This window comes from Cervus canadensis, chromosome 30, assembly GCF_019320065.1.
Source record: "Cervus canadensis isolate Bull #8, Minnesota chromosome 30, ASM1932006v1, whole genome shotgun sequence".
Taxonomy (NCBI): Eukaryota; Metazoa; Chordata; class Mammalia; order Artiodactyla; family Cervidae; genus Cervus; species Cervus canadensis.
In genome coordinates, this window is record NC_057415.1 from 41,401,064 (window position 1) to 41,414,842 (window position 13,779).

The window sequence follows — 13,779 nt, forward strand, 5'->3', positions numbered from 1 at the left end:
ACCCTGAACACCCTGAATTCTATCCAGCACTGAAGACAAGGAATTATATATAAGTGTCTGCTGTCTCTATGAACTAAAAATCTTCATTTTCACAGGATGAAGGCGCCAGGGTGAAAACAGCGGGGCTCCAGAGCCCAGCTCCATTGCTTCTAGATGCTAAGATGATGGAGCAAGTGCGCTTCAGTTCTTGGTGGTGATTTAGTCACTCGGTCATGACCGACTCTTGCGACCTCATGGACTGTATGCCACCAGGCTCCTCTGTCCAGAGGATTTCCCAGGCAAGAACACTGGAGTGGGCTGCCACTTCCTTCTCCAGGTATCTTCCCAATCCAGGGATCTTCCCGACCCAGGGATCAGACCTGCATGTCCTGCACTGCATGCGGATTCTTTACCACTGACCACCAGGGATTCCCCTTCAGTTCTTACTTCTGAAAAACGGGACTAATAATACTTAACCCTCTGGAGGCTCCTGGAAGGGATAAGAAGAGATGCGAGTGTAGAGCAGAGTCCCTGACACCATGCAGGCGTGCAACAGAGCAACTCTTCCTCGGGGCCACAGCGCTGAGATCAGAGCTGACTTAACGAGTGTGCTACCCGACTTCTCAAACTGCTTGTTTTTTTCTTCCTGGTTGGTTGTTATTCTTTTTTAAAATGAAAAATCTCAAAACATTTACAGAAGTAGAAAGAACAGGAGAACGAACCACTAGATACCCATCCAGCTTCAGCAGCTACAGCGATCAACTCACAGCTAGACTCGTTTCATCCATACCCCTGCCTGTCCTCCGTCTGAAATTATTTTTAAAAATCAATCCTAGAACCCAATCATGTTTCATCCCAAAATATTTCAGTATACAGCTCTAGAAGAAAAAGATTCTTTTTTAAAAAAACCACAAGGTCATTATCACATCTAAAACAATGAGCATGACTGCTTGGTATCACCAAACAGATGTCGGTAGGTATGTTCCTGATTGATCATAATTTTATTTTTATTATTTTTTTATAACAACCAGATAGATTGAGCATCCAAATAAACTTCATGTTTTGTATCTGACTGTTATGTCTCCAGCTCCTTTTAATCCAGTGGGTCTCAGAGTTACCAAGAAGCCTCGTAAAATCAGATCACTGGGGCCACCCCCAGACTTTTCAGTAGGTCTTGGGTGAGGCCTGAAAACCTGCCTTTCCAACCAGCGTCCAGAGAGTGTCGGTGCTGCCCGTCCGGCGACCGCGGTCTGAGAACCCTGCACGTCTGCACGTTTCGCTCTCTCTCCTCTCCCTTTTTTCTTAGGATGAAAAGCGGTTCTGAGCTCATGTTGTACAAATCCTGCCCCAGACCTGGAATCAAGCCATTTCACCAAGGAGTTCTAATTGCCTTTAGGAAAAAAAAGGTACTTAGAAACCATGATTTGGCACCAGGGGTGCTCCCTGGTCCTGGCTTGGACATTTTCAGAGTCTTTTAAGTAAAGAGAACTACTAAATTTTTAAAATAGGAAATACGTAAGAAGTTCATATACATGCATTTCTCTTCCCTGATAGTAAAAATTTCAACATAAGTTATTTGTTTAATACTATGATTAAAATATAGTAATTTCAAAACATCAATACAAATATTATTAACAATATATTTACTAAAAACACTTTAAATTTTTTGACAGTTCGTTCCTGCTCTTTCAGTATTTCCACTAAGAAAATATAATCAAATTACTGTGTTTGTCGTTGAAATGTTACCGTTGTTTGGCCATGTGGCCTCTAGGGTCTTAGCTCCCTGACCAGGGTCCAATTTGTGCCCCTTGAAGTGGAAGTTCAAAGTCCTAACCACTGGCCCACCAGGGAATGTTTGAAATGTTCCCTCTTCTGAGTGGTTATGCCTTCAATTATATAAGGAAAGTTGGTTTGTTTTATCTTGAATATTTTAAAGTTGCTTTTCCCCGCATTTTAATTTTTATTTATATAAAGCATTTATAGAGTTTCAAAGTGAAATTTATGAAGCAGGATCAGTTCAGAGAAATCTACCTTCTATCCTTGTTCTTCCATCCTCTTCCTTCCCAGCCCTATAACTCTTCTATTACTGTTTATCCTTTCTCTTAAAAACATTTTTTTAGTCCACACAAATCATGTCTTATTTTTCAGCATCTCTTATAAAACTTCAAAAATGAAAGTGATTTTCCTGCCAGGAGGAGGGCCATGCTGGGATTGAAAGCATAACGTAAGTCCAGAATTAGAGGGTCCAGGTGGCTACTCCCCTGGACAATTTAGTTGACCGAAGTGAATAGTCTTTTATTTTTCACGTTTTAAAAAAAAATTATTTTCAATTGCCTTCTAATATTGTGTTGGCTCCTGCCATACAGAAGTGTGAATCAGCCCTAAGCACACATGTGTCCCCTCCTTCTCTCCACACCCCCATCCCACCCCACCCTCGAGGTCGTCAGAGCACCGGGCTGGGCTCCCTGTGTTACACGTTGTATACACAGCAACTTCTCATCAGCTATCTATTTTACATATGGTGATGTAAATGTCTCAGTTCCTCCCACCCTATAAATATTTTTATAAACAAATATGTGTACATATTTGTATCTCTCCCCACAACTTTCTCAGATAAACTTATACATATGATACACACTTTCTAGAGGAGTCCGAGGGGCTGTAGGAGATGCAAAAGGCAATTTAATGACACTCAGAAAAAACACCAGGTAGTTAAAAAAAAAACCCCTGGAGCTGCTGGTGGAAACTTGGAAATCTGCTTCACACAGATTTCACACTAAGAAAAAGGCACTGTATGAAACACAGGCAGGGACAGAAAAGTGGCTAGAGGCAATTTAACACCACACAGGGGGTCTGTGTGTACCAGCAACCATATCGGAGCATCTCCGAGGGCCTTTTTCTGGCTCTAAAATTCTGTGATGCTAAAGTGAGCATAATCAATTACCTGAGAAACCCTCGGAAATAAGGTGCAAACCATCAGAAGCACTGACCAGCCACTGGACTAATTTGCTTGTGGGGGAGACGAACATGCCGATAATTTGTGTTTATACACACAGATAAACACACACAGGGACGAGAAACAAGAAGTGCATTCCATCTATTTAACAGACATTACTCTGTACTGAGGACAAAAACATTGTATCAAGGGTGAAATATTTAGCTTAGACATAGGCTTTAAAAATCAGATGAGCAAACACTAGTTTAGAAGGATGAAAGGAAATTATTCATTCATTCAAAAACATGAACAAAATAGACATGGCCCCTCATGGAAAACAGAGACACAGACATTAAACAAATATGTAACTATAACATACGGTGAAGGTTAGGATGAAACTGAAGAGGGTGCTATGACTCACTGATCGGAAGCCCTCTCGGACCTTGAAGTAACATTTAAGCTGAGACCTGAGAGGTGAGAAAGAGCCAGCAGGAGGGAGAGAGCACTTCTGTTTTCTGGGCCTGAGATGGAAATGAGCTTGGAGGGTTAGGAGAAAAGGCAAGGCCAGTGTGGAGCTGGAGCTCGGGAGGGGGGGTTCCTCTCCCACAGGCCACCTCCACTCCACGCACAGATTTCCGTGCATGATGACTGGACATGCACTTCCCGAGCTTGGTGCACCCAGGTTCCTGCCCAGGATCCCAAGAGGGATGCCCTAGGACAGGCCCAGCAGAACCTTCCGAGCCAAGAGCCACTTCACTGCTACTTCCCTGCCATGGCTGGGAGCTCTGAGGGCTGTGAGAAGGTAACTAGATGGGTGATAATGTGGAATGCACATTTCCCTTCTGCCTTCCTGCTGGACTTGGCCAAAAATTTATAGGTTAGATAAAGGAGGGAATATCTATCAGACTATCAAGGAAAGAGCTTGAACTCTTCCTTAACTGGCAAGCTGCTTCTTCCAGGGAGGCTTCTCTGATTACTGGAGTGGGTGCTTGCCTTGACCTAATATGACATGGTACTCACACACACCGAAATCAAATGGATTATATTCTTTGCAGCCAAAGATGGAGAAGCTCTATACAGTCAGCAAAAACAAGACCAGGAGCTGACTGTGGCTCAGATCATGAAGTCCTTATTGCCAAATTCAGATTTAACTGAACAAAGTGGGGAAAACCACTAGACCATTCAGGTATGACCTACATCAAATCCCTTATGATTATATAGTGGAAGTGACAAATACATTTAAGGGCCCAGATCTGATAGACAGAGTGCCTGATGAACTATGGACAGAAGTTTGTGACATTGTACAGGAGACAGGGAGCAAGATCATCCCCAAGAAAAAGAAATGCAGAAAAGCAAAACGGCTCTCTGAGGAGGCCTTACCAATAGCTGTGGAAAGAAGAGAAGCGAAAAGCAAAGGAGAAAAGGAAAGATATGTCCATCTGAATACAGAGTTCCAAAGAATAGAAAGGAGAGATAAGAAAGCCTTCCTCAGTGATCAGTGCAAAGAAAGAGAGAAAAATGATAGAATGGGAAAGACTAGAGATCTCAAGAAAATGAGAGTTACCAAGGGAACATTTCATGCAAAGATGGGCTCAATAAAGGACAGAAATGGTATGGACCTAACAGAAGCAGAAGATATTAAGAAGAGGTGGCAAGAATACACAGAAGAACTGTACAAAAAAGATCTTCACGACCCAGATAATCACAATGGTGTGATCACTTACCTAGAGCCAGACATCCTGGAATATGAAGTCAAGTGGGCCTTAGGAAGCATCACTACGAACAAAGCTAGTGGAGGTGATGGAATTCCAGTTGAGCTATTTCAAATCCTAAAAGACGATGCTGTGAAAGTGCTGCACTCAATATGCCAGCAAATTTGGAAAACTCAGCAATGGCCACAGGACTGGAAAAGGTCAGTTTTCATTCCAATCCCAAAGAAAGGCAATGCCAAAATTTGCACTCATCTCACACTAGCAAATTAATGCTGAAAATTCTCCAAGTCAGGCTTCAGCAATACATGAACCATGAACTTCTAGATGTTCAAGCTAGTTTTAGAAAAGGCAGAGGAACCAGAGATCAAATTGCCAACATCTGACGGATCATTGAAAAAGCAAGGGAGTTTCAGAAAAACATCTATTTCTGCTTTATTGACTATGCCAAAGCCTTTGACTGTGTGGATCACAATAAACTGGAAAATTCTGAAAGAGATGGGAATACCAGACCACCTGACCTGCCTCTTGAGAAACCTGTATGCAGGTCAGGAAGCAACAGTTAGAATGGGACATGGAACAACAGACTGGTTCCAAATAGGAAAAGGAGTACGTCAAGGCTGTATATTGTCACCCTGCTTAACTCATATGCAGATTACATCATGAGAAGCACAAGCTGGAATCAAGACTGCCGGGAGAAATATCAATAACCTCAGATATGCAGATGACACCACCCTTATGGCAGAAAGTGAAGAGGAACTAAAAAGCCTCTTGATTAAAGTGAAAGAGGAGAGTGGAAAAGTTGGCTTAAAGCTCAACATTCAGAAAACTAAGATCATGGCATCTGGTCCCATCACTTCATGGCAAATAGATGGGGAAATAGTGGAAACAGTGGCTGACTTTATTTTTGGGGCTCCAAAATCACTGCAGATGGTGACTGCAGCCATGAAATTAAAAGACACTTACTCCTTGGAAGGACAGTTATGACCAACATAGACAGCATATTAAAAAGCAAAAACATTACTTTGCCAACAAATGTCCGTCTAGTCAAGGCTATGGTTTTTCCAGTAGTCATGTATGGATGTGAGAGCTGGACTATAAAGAAAGCTGAGTGTTGAAGAATTGATGCTTTTGAACTGTGGTGTTGGAGAAGACTCTTGAGAGTCCCTTGGATTGCAGGGAGATCCAACCTGTCCATCCTAAAGGAAATCAGTCCTGAATATTCATTGGAAGGACGGATGTTGAAGCTGAAATTCCAATACTTTGGCCACCTGATGTGAAGAACTGACTCATTTGAAAAGACCATGATGCTCAGAAAGATTAAGGACAGGAGAAGAAAGGGACGACAGAGGATGAGATGGTTGGATGGCATCACCGACTCAATGGATGTGGGTTTGGGTGGACTCCAGGAGTTGGTGATGGACAGGAAGGCCTGGCGTGCTGCAGTCCATGGGGTTGCAAAGAGTTGGTCATGACTGAGCGAATGAACTGAACTGAACTCACCACACAAGCCCCAGGGCCGGCATCTGCTCTGACTCCTGAGCTGTGCCAGGGCAGATGCAAACGAGGACGGGGTGGGAGCAACTGTTCTTAATTCAGTCACGTTCAAGTTACTGTCAAGTCTAGCTTTTAAGGGAAATTTCAGTGGCTTTATGATAAACGATTTTCATTGGCTTAAAAAAAAAAAGCCAAAACTAGTTTCTAAGTAGTAAAAATAGATTTACAAAGCCCACTAAAATATGATGCTGAAAGCTATCAAAAGGAATCAAGACAGTCCAGAGAAAAGGCATCAGAAATGAAAGAGATTTTGAACAGAAAGGAATGAGCTAGTCCATGAGGACAACCTGGGACTTAAAAGCTTATCAAATGCAAGTCTGTCCTTGGGATTCAACACTGGAGCTTCCAACCTGGCTCTGCATCCTGAGTATGTGCCTCCCTGCCCAAACCGCAGTTTCCTCGTGTGTAGAATGTGGACAGGGTTCCTCCCAAAAAAACAGACGTGCTCAGCATGGGGCCGGGGTCGCGTCCAGGCTGTAGGCCCCTTGCCCGGCACCAGGGGACGGAGGAAGAATAGGCCTTAGCAGCCAGCGCGGTGTCTGACACGTCACTCAACAAGCACGGAGGCTTCCCTGCGACCCTCTGTGTTCCCCCAGCGGAGGGCACAACTGCTGCGGGCCAGGCCCTGGGCTGGACGCGGAGGCAGCGGGGACCCGCCCCGGCGGCCCCCTGGAGCCTCTGCCTCCGCGTGCCACCACCCACCTGTTCGCAGAGGAGCGTGCCCTGGCCATCGGTGGGCGGCGAGACCTTCCAGAAACGTGCCAGCAACCTCGTGGCCTCGTCCAGGATCAGCCTGGCGGCGCTCACGCCGGTGAGGACGATGCTCGGGGGTGCCTGCGTCAGGGAATGAGAGGCTGTGAGGTGCAGTCTGGAGAAAGACCATGGACAAGCTGGCTCTCACGGGCAGCATGAACCGCCGGACCGCAGGGCCTGTGTTCCACACTCTGAGCCTGAGCCTGGTGCAGACAACATCGATGTTCTGTTACAGCCGGTGAACTGCAGATTATGAGGGACTTCGCTGGTGATATTAGGCCCACCAATAAGCATGATCAGCGGCCACCTGAGTGCGCTATATTTACTTCGGCCAGAAGAGGGTCCGTGGCTGGCCCCCGCCCTGCCCCGCAGCCCCGGAGCCTCTCAACGGCCAGCGATGCAGCCTGACCGTTTCTGCCCCCTGCATCCCCGGTTCCCCGGCTCCGCCTGCCGCACCCTCTTGGGCAGGCAGGAGCAAGTCAAACCGGGGACTTTCTCCAGGGCACAATAAAGCAAAGAACATGAACCGTGGAAGGCAAAGTATGAAACAGATTTTTTTAAAAAAAGAAATGAAGAATATTGTCTCCACAAGTAATAAAATAAAAACAAAACAATATGACAAACCCTGTTAAGCTATAAAATTGGCAAAAAATAATTTATAAATAAAAATACTCAATGAAGACAGAGGTGCAGAGGCACTCTCACTCGTAAATGGAGATACTGATACAAATTCTTGGAAAGTAACACAGCAGTGGTTTCCAACAAAAGCTACGAAGGGTCCACACAGCCTTTGAGCACGTGATTTTACTTTAGAAGTTCGTCCCTAATGAACGGTTCTAAGATATCACCAGAGATCCAGTTAGGATGCTCGTGACAGCTTCAATGTCCAGCAAACAGGTGAAAGAGTAAATAAACGGCGCTATATCCACGCTAGCCTACTTCTCAGCTATTAAAAGTCAAGTCTTTAGAAAAATACTGAATGAGATTGAAAAATGTTAATATAATGTTAACTGAAAGTCAAATACAAAACTCATATGTAATGAGTCAGTTTTATTAAACTTTATGAATGAGATACAAGTATACATATGAAAATTTTAAGCATTGAGCACTATGTGGTATTTTTATAAATGTTTTTATGTTTCTCTATAATTTCTAGTTTCTGTAAAACAAAGATCATAATCAGAAAAGAACAATACTCTTACTTATATTTACGAATCCATTCAATGAGTATTTATCATGCACCTATTCCATGCCAGGCCCTGGGCGACACAGTGGATACGATCCCTACCTTTTACTCTTCTGACGCTTATTATTAATGGAATAAAAAAGGCAAAACTGGCTTTTTGTAAAAAAAACAAAAAGGCAAAACAGCTGTTACGAAGTATGGGGCTCAAGTGTCCTCAATGAGAACCCAAAAAGAAGGAGGGTCAGAAAATGTGACCCTCAGAAGCGCGAAGGTTGAGTCCAGTCCAGGGGAGGAAGGAAATCTGACCCCAAGTCTTGGAAGAAGTGAATGAGAAGCTTTATGCCAAGCACACATGGGTCCTTGACTTTAAAATGAGGATTCTGGCAGGATGCCACAGGAAGAAGGGGTAGGTGGTCTTCCCAGCCAGAGGGCACGGGGGCCAGGGCTGGAGGAAAAGCAACCGTGCCCGGCTGGGCCAGCCCTGGGGAGCAGAGGGAGACGGCGGGGAGAGACAGTGGGGAGAGACGGCGGGCGGGCGCAGCCCGGGGAGCGGGGAGACGGCGGGCGCGCGGGCAGGCACAGGCCCCACATATGAGAGTCTACAGAGCCCAGGGAGCGGGGACACGGGCAGCGGGAGGCGTCACACGGCTGCGGGTGCAGGACACCAGAGCGCCCTGGAGGACACAGCGGGGTTCCAGTCCTGGCGGCGCCGAGTTCCTCCCGCTCGGCGTCTGCACCGTGGGCACGCTGCCACCCACCGTGAAGGCTGCTCTGGGGTGAAAGAAAACACGGCACTCACCGGCCACGTGCTGGGCTGGCAGCCGCCACCCGTCGGAGGGGGCGCAGGGCAGCTCGTGTCGGCAAGCACACCCCAAGGGACTGTGCGATCCTTGCACGCCACGTGAGGATCAGGACCTTGGCCACGCTGAGCGCGGAGGCCGGGAGGGGGACGGACCAGTGACCAGGGGGAAGAACGGATGGACACGCCACAGGACTGAAGGACAGACCGAGGCCGCCGTGCGGCAGGGTGACCGCAGTAGCACAGGGACACGCCTCAGCAGGCGTCCCCCCGAACAACGAACAACCTGCAGACCGGACCCGCCCTGCGAGTCTCGGGGCTGCCTTTCCTGGCCCCTCTTCCCAGGCGAGGCCCCACGGCCCCCCTGCCTCCTGCCTCCGCCTCCTGCTCCCCGTGCATCCCTCTCCCTCCGCGCCATCACTAAGGTTACCTTGGTTACCAGCTCCTGACTCATGGGGACGGGAGCCTCTCGGATCTGAAGGTCCATCTCAGCGAGGAGCGTCTGGCCCCGGGCAATCTGCTCACACAGGGCATCGTAGTCCTCAGCCGGGCCCAGCGCGTGGCGGCCGCTCTTGCTGGCCCACGGGCGGTGGCTGGGGACCAGGGAGGACACGTAGGAGGTGCTGACGACGGAGGTGCCGCTGTCGCAGGAGAGGGTGTCCACGTCATCTCCGGAGAGCGGAGGCATCTCAGAAGCTGCAGAACGAGAGGGGAGACGTGAGATCTCCCGGGAGCAGCACCTGCCTTCGATGAGCTGTGTGTAAGGACGCGAAGCCAGCTGGGAGGCGAGAGCCCGCAGGTCCAAATGCCACCTGACACCACCCAGAGGGGAGAGAGGCTGGGATCCAGGATGCCAGTCTGTGCGCCACCTATTGAGTAAGCCCCTGGCTTAGTCACCTCATTTCAACCCAGCCAGCACTCATCAGAGTCCTGCAATGCAGAAGAGCCCGGCCTACACAGAGAAACCGAGGCCGGGCCTGCGCTTCAGTGGTCTGAGGCCTGATCGGACCACAGACGCCACGCGGAAGGGGTAAGAGCCCGACATCAGAGCCGGAGCTCAGAGGACAGGACGATCAAGCCTGTGCAGGAAGGGGGACCAGAGACGGCTTCCTGGAAGAAGCAACAACTGCGCTGGGGTGAAAGGGTAGTGAGAAAGATGCTACACGGAGGAAAAAGCCTGCCGCTTTCCACCTCTGCATCAACAGAAGCACAGATGGGCGATTCTGACAGGGGCCATCAGGAGAGACACTTCCCAGAGCCATTTGCATTCAGGAGGAGTCTTGAAGCAGCAGGATTTTCACTAGCAGAGAAGCGGGCAAGGTTGCTCTGGCAAAGGCAGGAGCCACGCTGCACAGTCCCCGTGAGAGGAAAGCGCAGGCCCCTCTGCAGGATGGGAACCCATCTGTGTGGCTCCAGGTGGGCAAAGAGGTGTGGCTGGGCAGGCCCGCCTGGGCTGGACGCTGCAGGCCCTCGAAAGTCATGCTAAGGTAGTCGCTCTAATCCAGGGCAACAGGGATCCCCAGCCAACGATGTCCCTAAGGTTGGTAACACCTAGGAACACAGGAACCAGCTTGGAGGAAGAGATCGCCAGCTGGAGATGCTGAGAACATGAAACCCTAAATCCTGCCAAATACTCTTCTGAGTTGGAACCAGGGACCCCCTTGCCCTCAACTGAGCAAGTCCCACCGAGAAACCCAATGGTGCCATGGTTACCCAGACTTTAGCTCTGTACCTGATCTTGGGGGCATTGCTGGGGTGGGACCAAACAGATCACATGAATTGTCAGTTGCCACGGGACACTTGTCACCATCTGCACAAGGCAAAATAAGGGAAATAAACCATCAAAAGTTTTAGTTTCATTCTCATCAGCATGTGATAGAGAGAACTGCATGAAAATACAGTCAAGTTCTGGACACACACACGAGCGTTCTTTCAAATCCTCACTGGGCCTCTCTCCCGCCAGGCCTTGCGGGACAGAGTGAGCAGGCCTCCCTGGAAGGCCCCCCTTTGTCCAGACAAGTAAGCAGACCACTCCCCCGAGGGGTCAGGGCTCAGGGACGGAGGCACGGGGGCTGTGGGAGCCCAGGTCGGGGGGGGGGAGACCCGAGGAGGCAGAAATGCCGGCAGAGGCGGGCCGGTCGAGACACCGCAGGGAGCGTGAAGCGGGGGGCTTCAGGAGGAATGGCTGGCGGCCCGAGCCTAGAGGCGGCCGCGGTTACCCACACAGGAGGGAAGGGTTCCCCGAAGGAGGACCTGGGAGGTGAAGCACGGGAACAGGGAAGCGGGGAGAACCAGTCAGATGCAGGACAAGACGCCGAGCCGCACTCTATGGGGCACCTCTGAGCTCCCAGGAGCTCAGGGACAGCGTGGCGCTCCAGTTCAGATTTCCTGGGAGAGGCGGCCAAGAGACTGACACGGGAACGGATCTGCCTAGCATGACCTGGAGCGGCGGGGACAGAGCGAGCACTGTGTCCATGCCTCGCGGGATCCGGCTCAGCTCACTCCCACCCAGGCATCTCCTGAGAGTGCGCTTTGCTATCGGGGGGCCAAGGAGCCCCGGAGGTCTGCTCTGGGGAGCTGGCCCAAGAGGGATCACTTCCTACAAAAACAGCAGTCTTCAGAGCAGAACTTTCAGACAGCTGCTCTTCACCACCATCCTGGAAAGTCTTTTGCAAAGGAGGAAATGCTGCTGCCTACAGTGAAATTCTCATCTCCAACAGAGGAGGCAGGAGAACGTCCCCACGGAGGCAGCGCTGTGAATTCTGAGCTAACTCTGAGCAAAGTCCTAGAAGGGCCGGGAGCAGACCTCTACTTAAGGGCCTCTCTGGCCAGGCCCACTGCTGAGGTATCACCCATGCAGAAGGCGGCAGCAGGGGCCCCTCCCAGCCCTGCCAGGCTCCCCTTGCGGGGTCTTACCCTAAGAACACCGCTCAACAGAACAATCATGTTAACGCTGATGCTCACTGAAGCGCTGAATCAGAGACCGCTCTAATCGTCACCACTGCAGTGGCTTGGTGACCGACAATCATCTGAAAACAACTAATTAGGAAGCCCCTGTAAAGGAAGGGGTACCATTGACGATGTAATATTGGGCAAAAACAAAGAAAGGCACAAAAACCAATCTGAACCCTATGAATTCACGCCTGTACCTGATTACCCAACGAAGCAACACCAACCACCAAGTACAAAAAATCAATATTCTGTAACGAGGAAGGACCTCTTCCTTTTTACTTTTCCACATTGTCACAGCACCTTTTTGGTTCAAATTTTAAAATCCTTCCCAAGGAGAAACCCATGAGTCAATCACTACAAGTTCCAAGGCTCGGTGACTGGGTGCTCTTTGAGAGAGTGTAACTTTCTAAATTAAAGGCGACAGGTTTAAGTCCCAACCTAAGTGAAGGACAAGTAAAGTGTTAAGTATAAACTCCTTACTCCCCCGCCCCCGACACACACACCCTCCCTGCGGGTGTAAGGACGGTGACCCCCAGACCCCTGAAGCCCTCCCAGGCGTTGCTTCAGGAACAGACTGGACTTGGAGCTGGGAATGATTTCTAGCTCCAGCTCTGCCACCGACTTGGGGCGGTAACTCTGGAAAAGCCTCTTGCCCTCTGAGTTTTAGTTCCTTCATAAAAAGAGCAAAGAGGCTGGCCTGGCTGACTGCTTTGAGCCTGAGCGTTTGCCGGTGTTTTCTGGACCTATGTGGGAGGGGGACAGCGGGGGTCCGGGAGCCCAGTTTATCCTCTCTCTGCCCTCTCTACAGCCTCTGCAAGGCCAGACAAAAAACCTGCAAGCAAATGCCAAACAGAACTAGCGTTCAAAACTGCCAGGAAGCTCTTCAGACCCTGAGACACCGACAGCTGGAGGAAGAGGTGCAGAACCTCTTTTAAAGGTGGCAAAAGGGACTAAACTGGATTTCCAGCAGCAGGTGACGTGGACAGGACTAAGGGGAGGGGAGGGAGCAAGACTGGAGGCAACAAGGGTGGCTGGAAGCCATGGCTTGGCTGCCCTGAGAATCCACAGGCCCCAGGCAGAGATGATGGCATTTTGCCAAAGGTGACAGCTAATTCGTGGTCAGGCCCCAGGTTCCGGGGGTCTGGCGAGTCTGCTGTCGGTGGGCAGACACCTCTGTGGGGCGAGGGTGGGATTCAGAAGCTCGCGTGTCCCGCACAGACGCACAGGGCTGTCTCAGACAGTGGGGAGAGGCAGGGCAGTACCGGGCTCGTCCAGCGGCAGGGGCCGCTCAGGGGCGGACAGGGTCTGCAGGGCCGAAGCGGGAGTGGCCTCCCGGGCCTCCTCCCTGTCCTGCACCAGCCGCTCCTCCACCCAGCTCTGCAGCGCCACGCTGGTCCTGATGCCTTTCTCCAGCAATGCCTGCAGGGCCTGGACCTCGGCCAGGAGGCGGTGCAGGTGGCCCAGGAGGTCCTGGCCCGTCCAGCCTTCTCTCGACGCCTCCACACGGGCCTCTGTGAACAGGAGCAAAAGGAAACCTCGACACCATCCACTGCCAAAGGGTCAGCCGTGAGCTGACGCTGCTGGCCACCCGCCGCCACCCCCACCCTCCTCCCCCACCACCCTCCTCCCCTGCCCAAGGACTAGGAACGGTTGAAAATAACAACTCGACTTTAAAAACAAAAATATCGGCAGACTTAATTGCTGCTATTCCACAGGCTAAGTAAGAGATGGAAATTAATCTTCGCTTCTGGCCATTAAGGCCTAGCAAATTGCACACCAAACCCCGAAATTATGTCTAGTAGTAATAAAATCTATTTGGGCTGGAATTATAGAATGAAAGGGGCTGATTTTCAGAGCCACAGTGTATTAAAAAGGGACAACAGCAGGAATAAGAAGAGCAACTTGAGGA

At 49.9% G+C, this 13,779-nt stretch overlaps 1 protein-coding gene across 8 annotated transcripts in view; it reads right to left on the reverse strand.

Moving 5' to 3' along the window:
* CDK5RAP2 (CDK5 regulatory subunit associated protein 2) overlaps positions 1–13,779 on the reverse strand; it is a 179,271-nt gene that overhangs the window by 5,947 nt on the left and 159,545 nt on the right. For 5 of the 8 annotated variants that reach the window (XM_043453940.1, XM_043453941.1, XM_043453936.1 and 2 more), the window contains 4 exons: positions 13,133–13,381; positions 10,651–10,728; positions 9,349–9,614; positions 6,883–7,014 (listed from right to left, as the gene is read on the reverse strand). In XM_043453940.1, the coding sequence (XP_043309875.1) occupies positions 6,883–7,014; positions 9,349–9,614; positions 10,651–10,728; positions 13,133–13,381 (725 nt within the window). Of the gene's footprint in view, positions 1–6,882; positions 7,015–7,700; positions 9,242–9,348; positions 9,615–10,650; positions 10,729–13,132; positions 13,382–13,779 lie in introns of those variants that run through there. The other 3 variants (XM_043453943.1, XM_043453944.1, XM_043453939.1) reach the window with 2 other exon arrangements.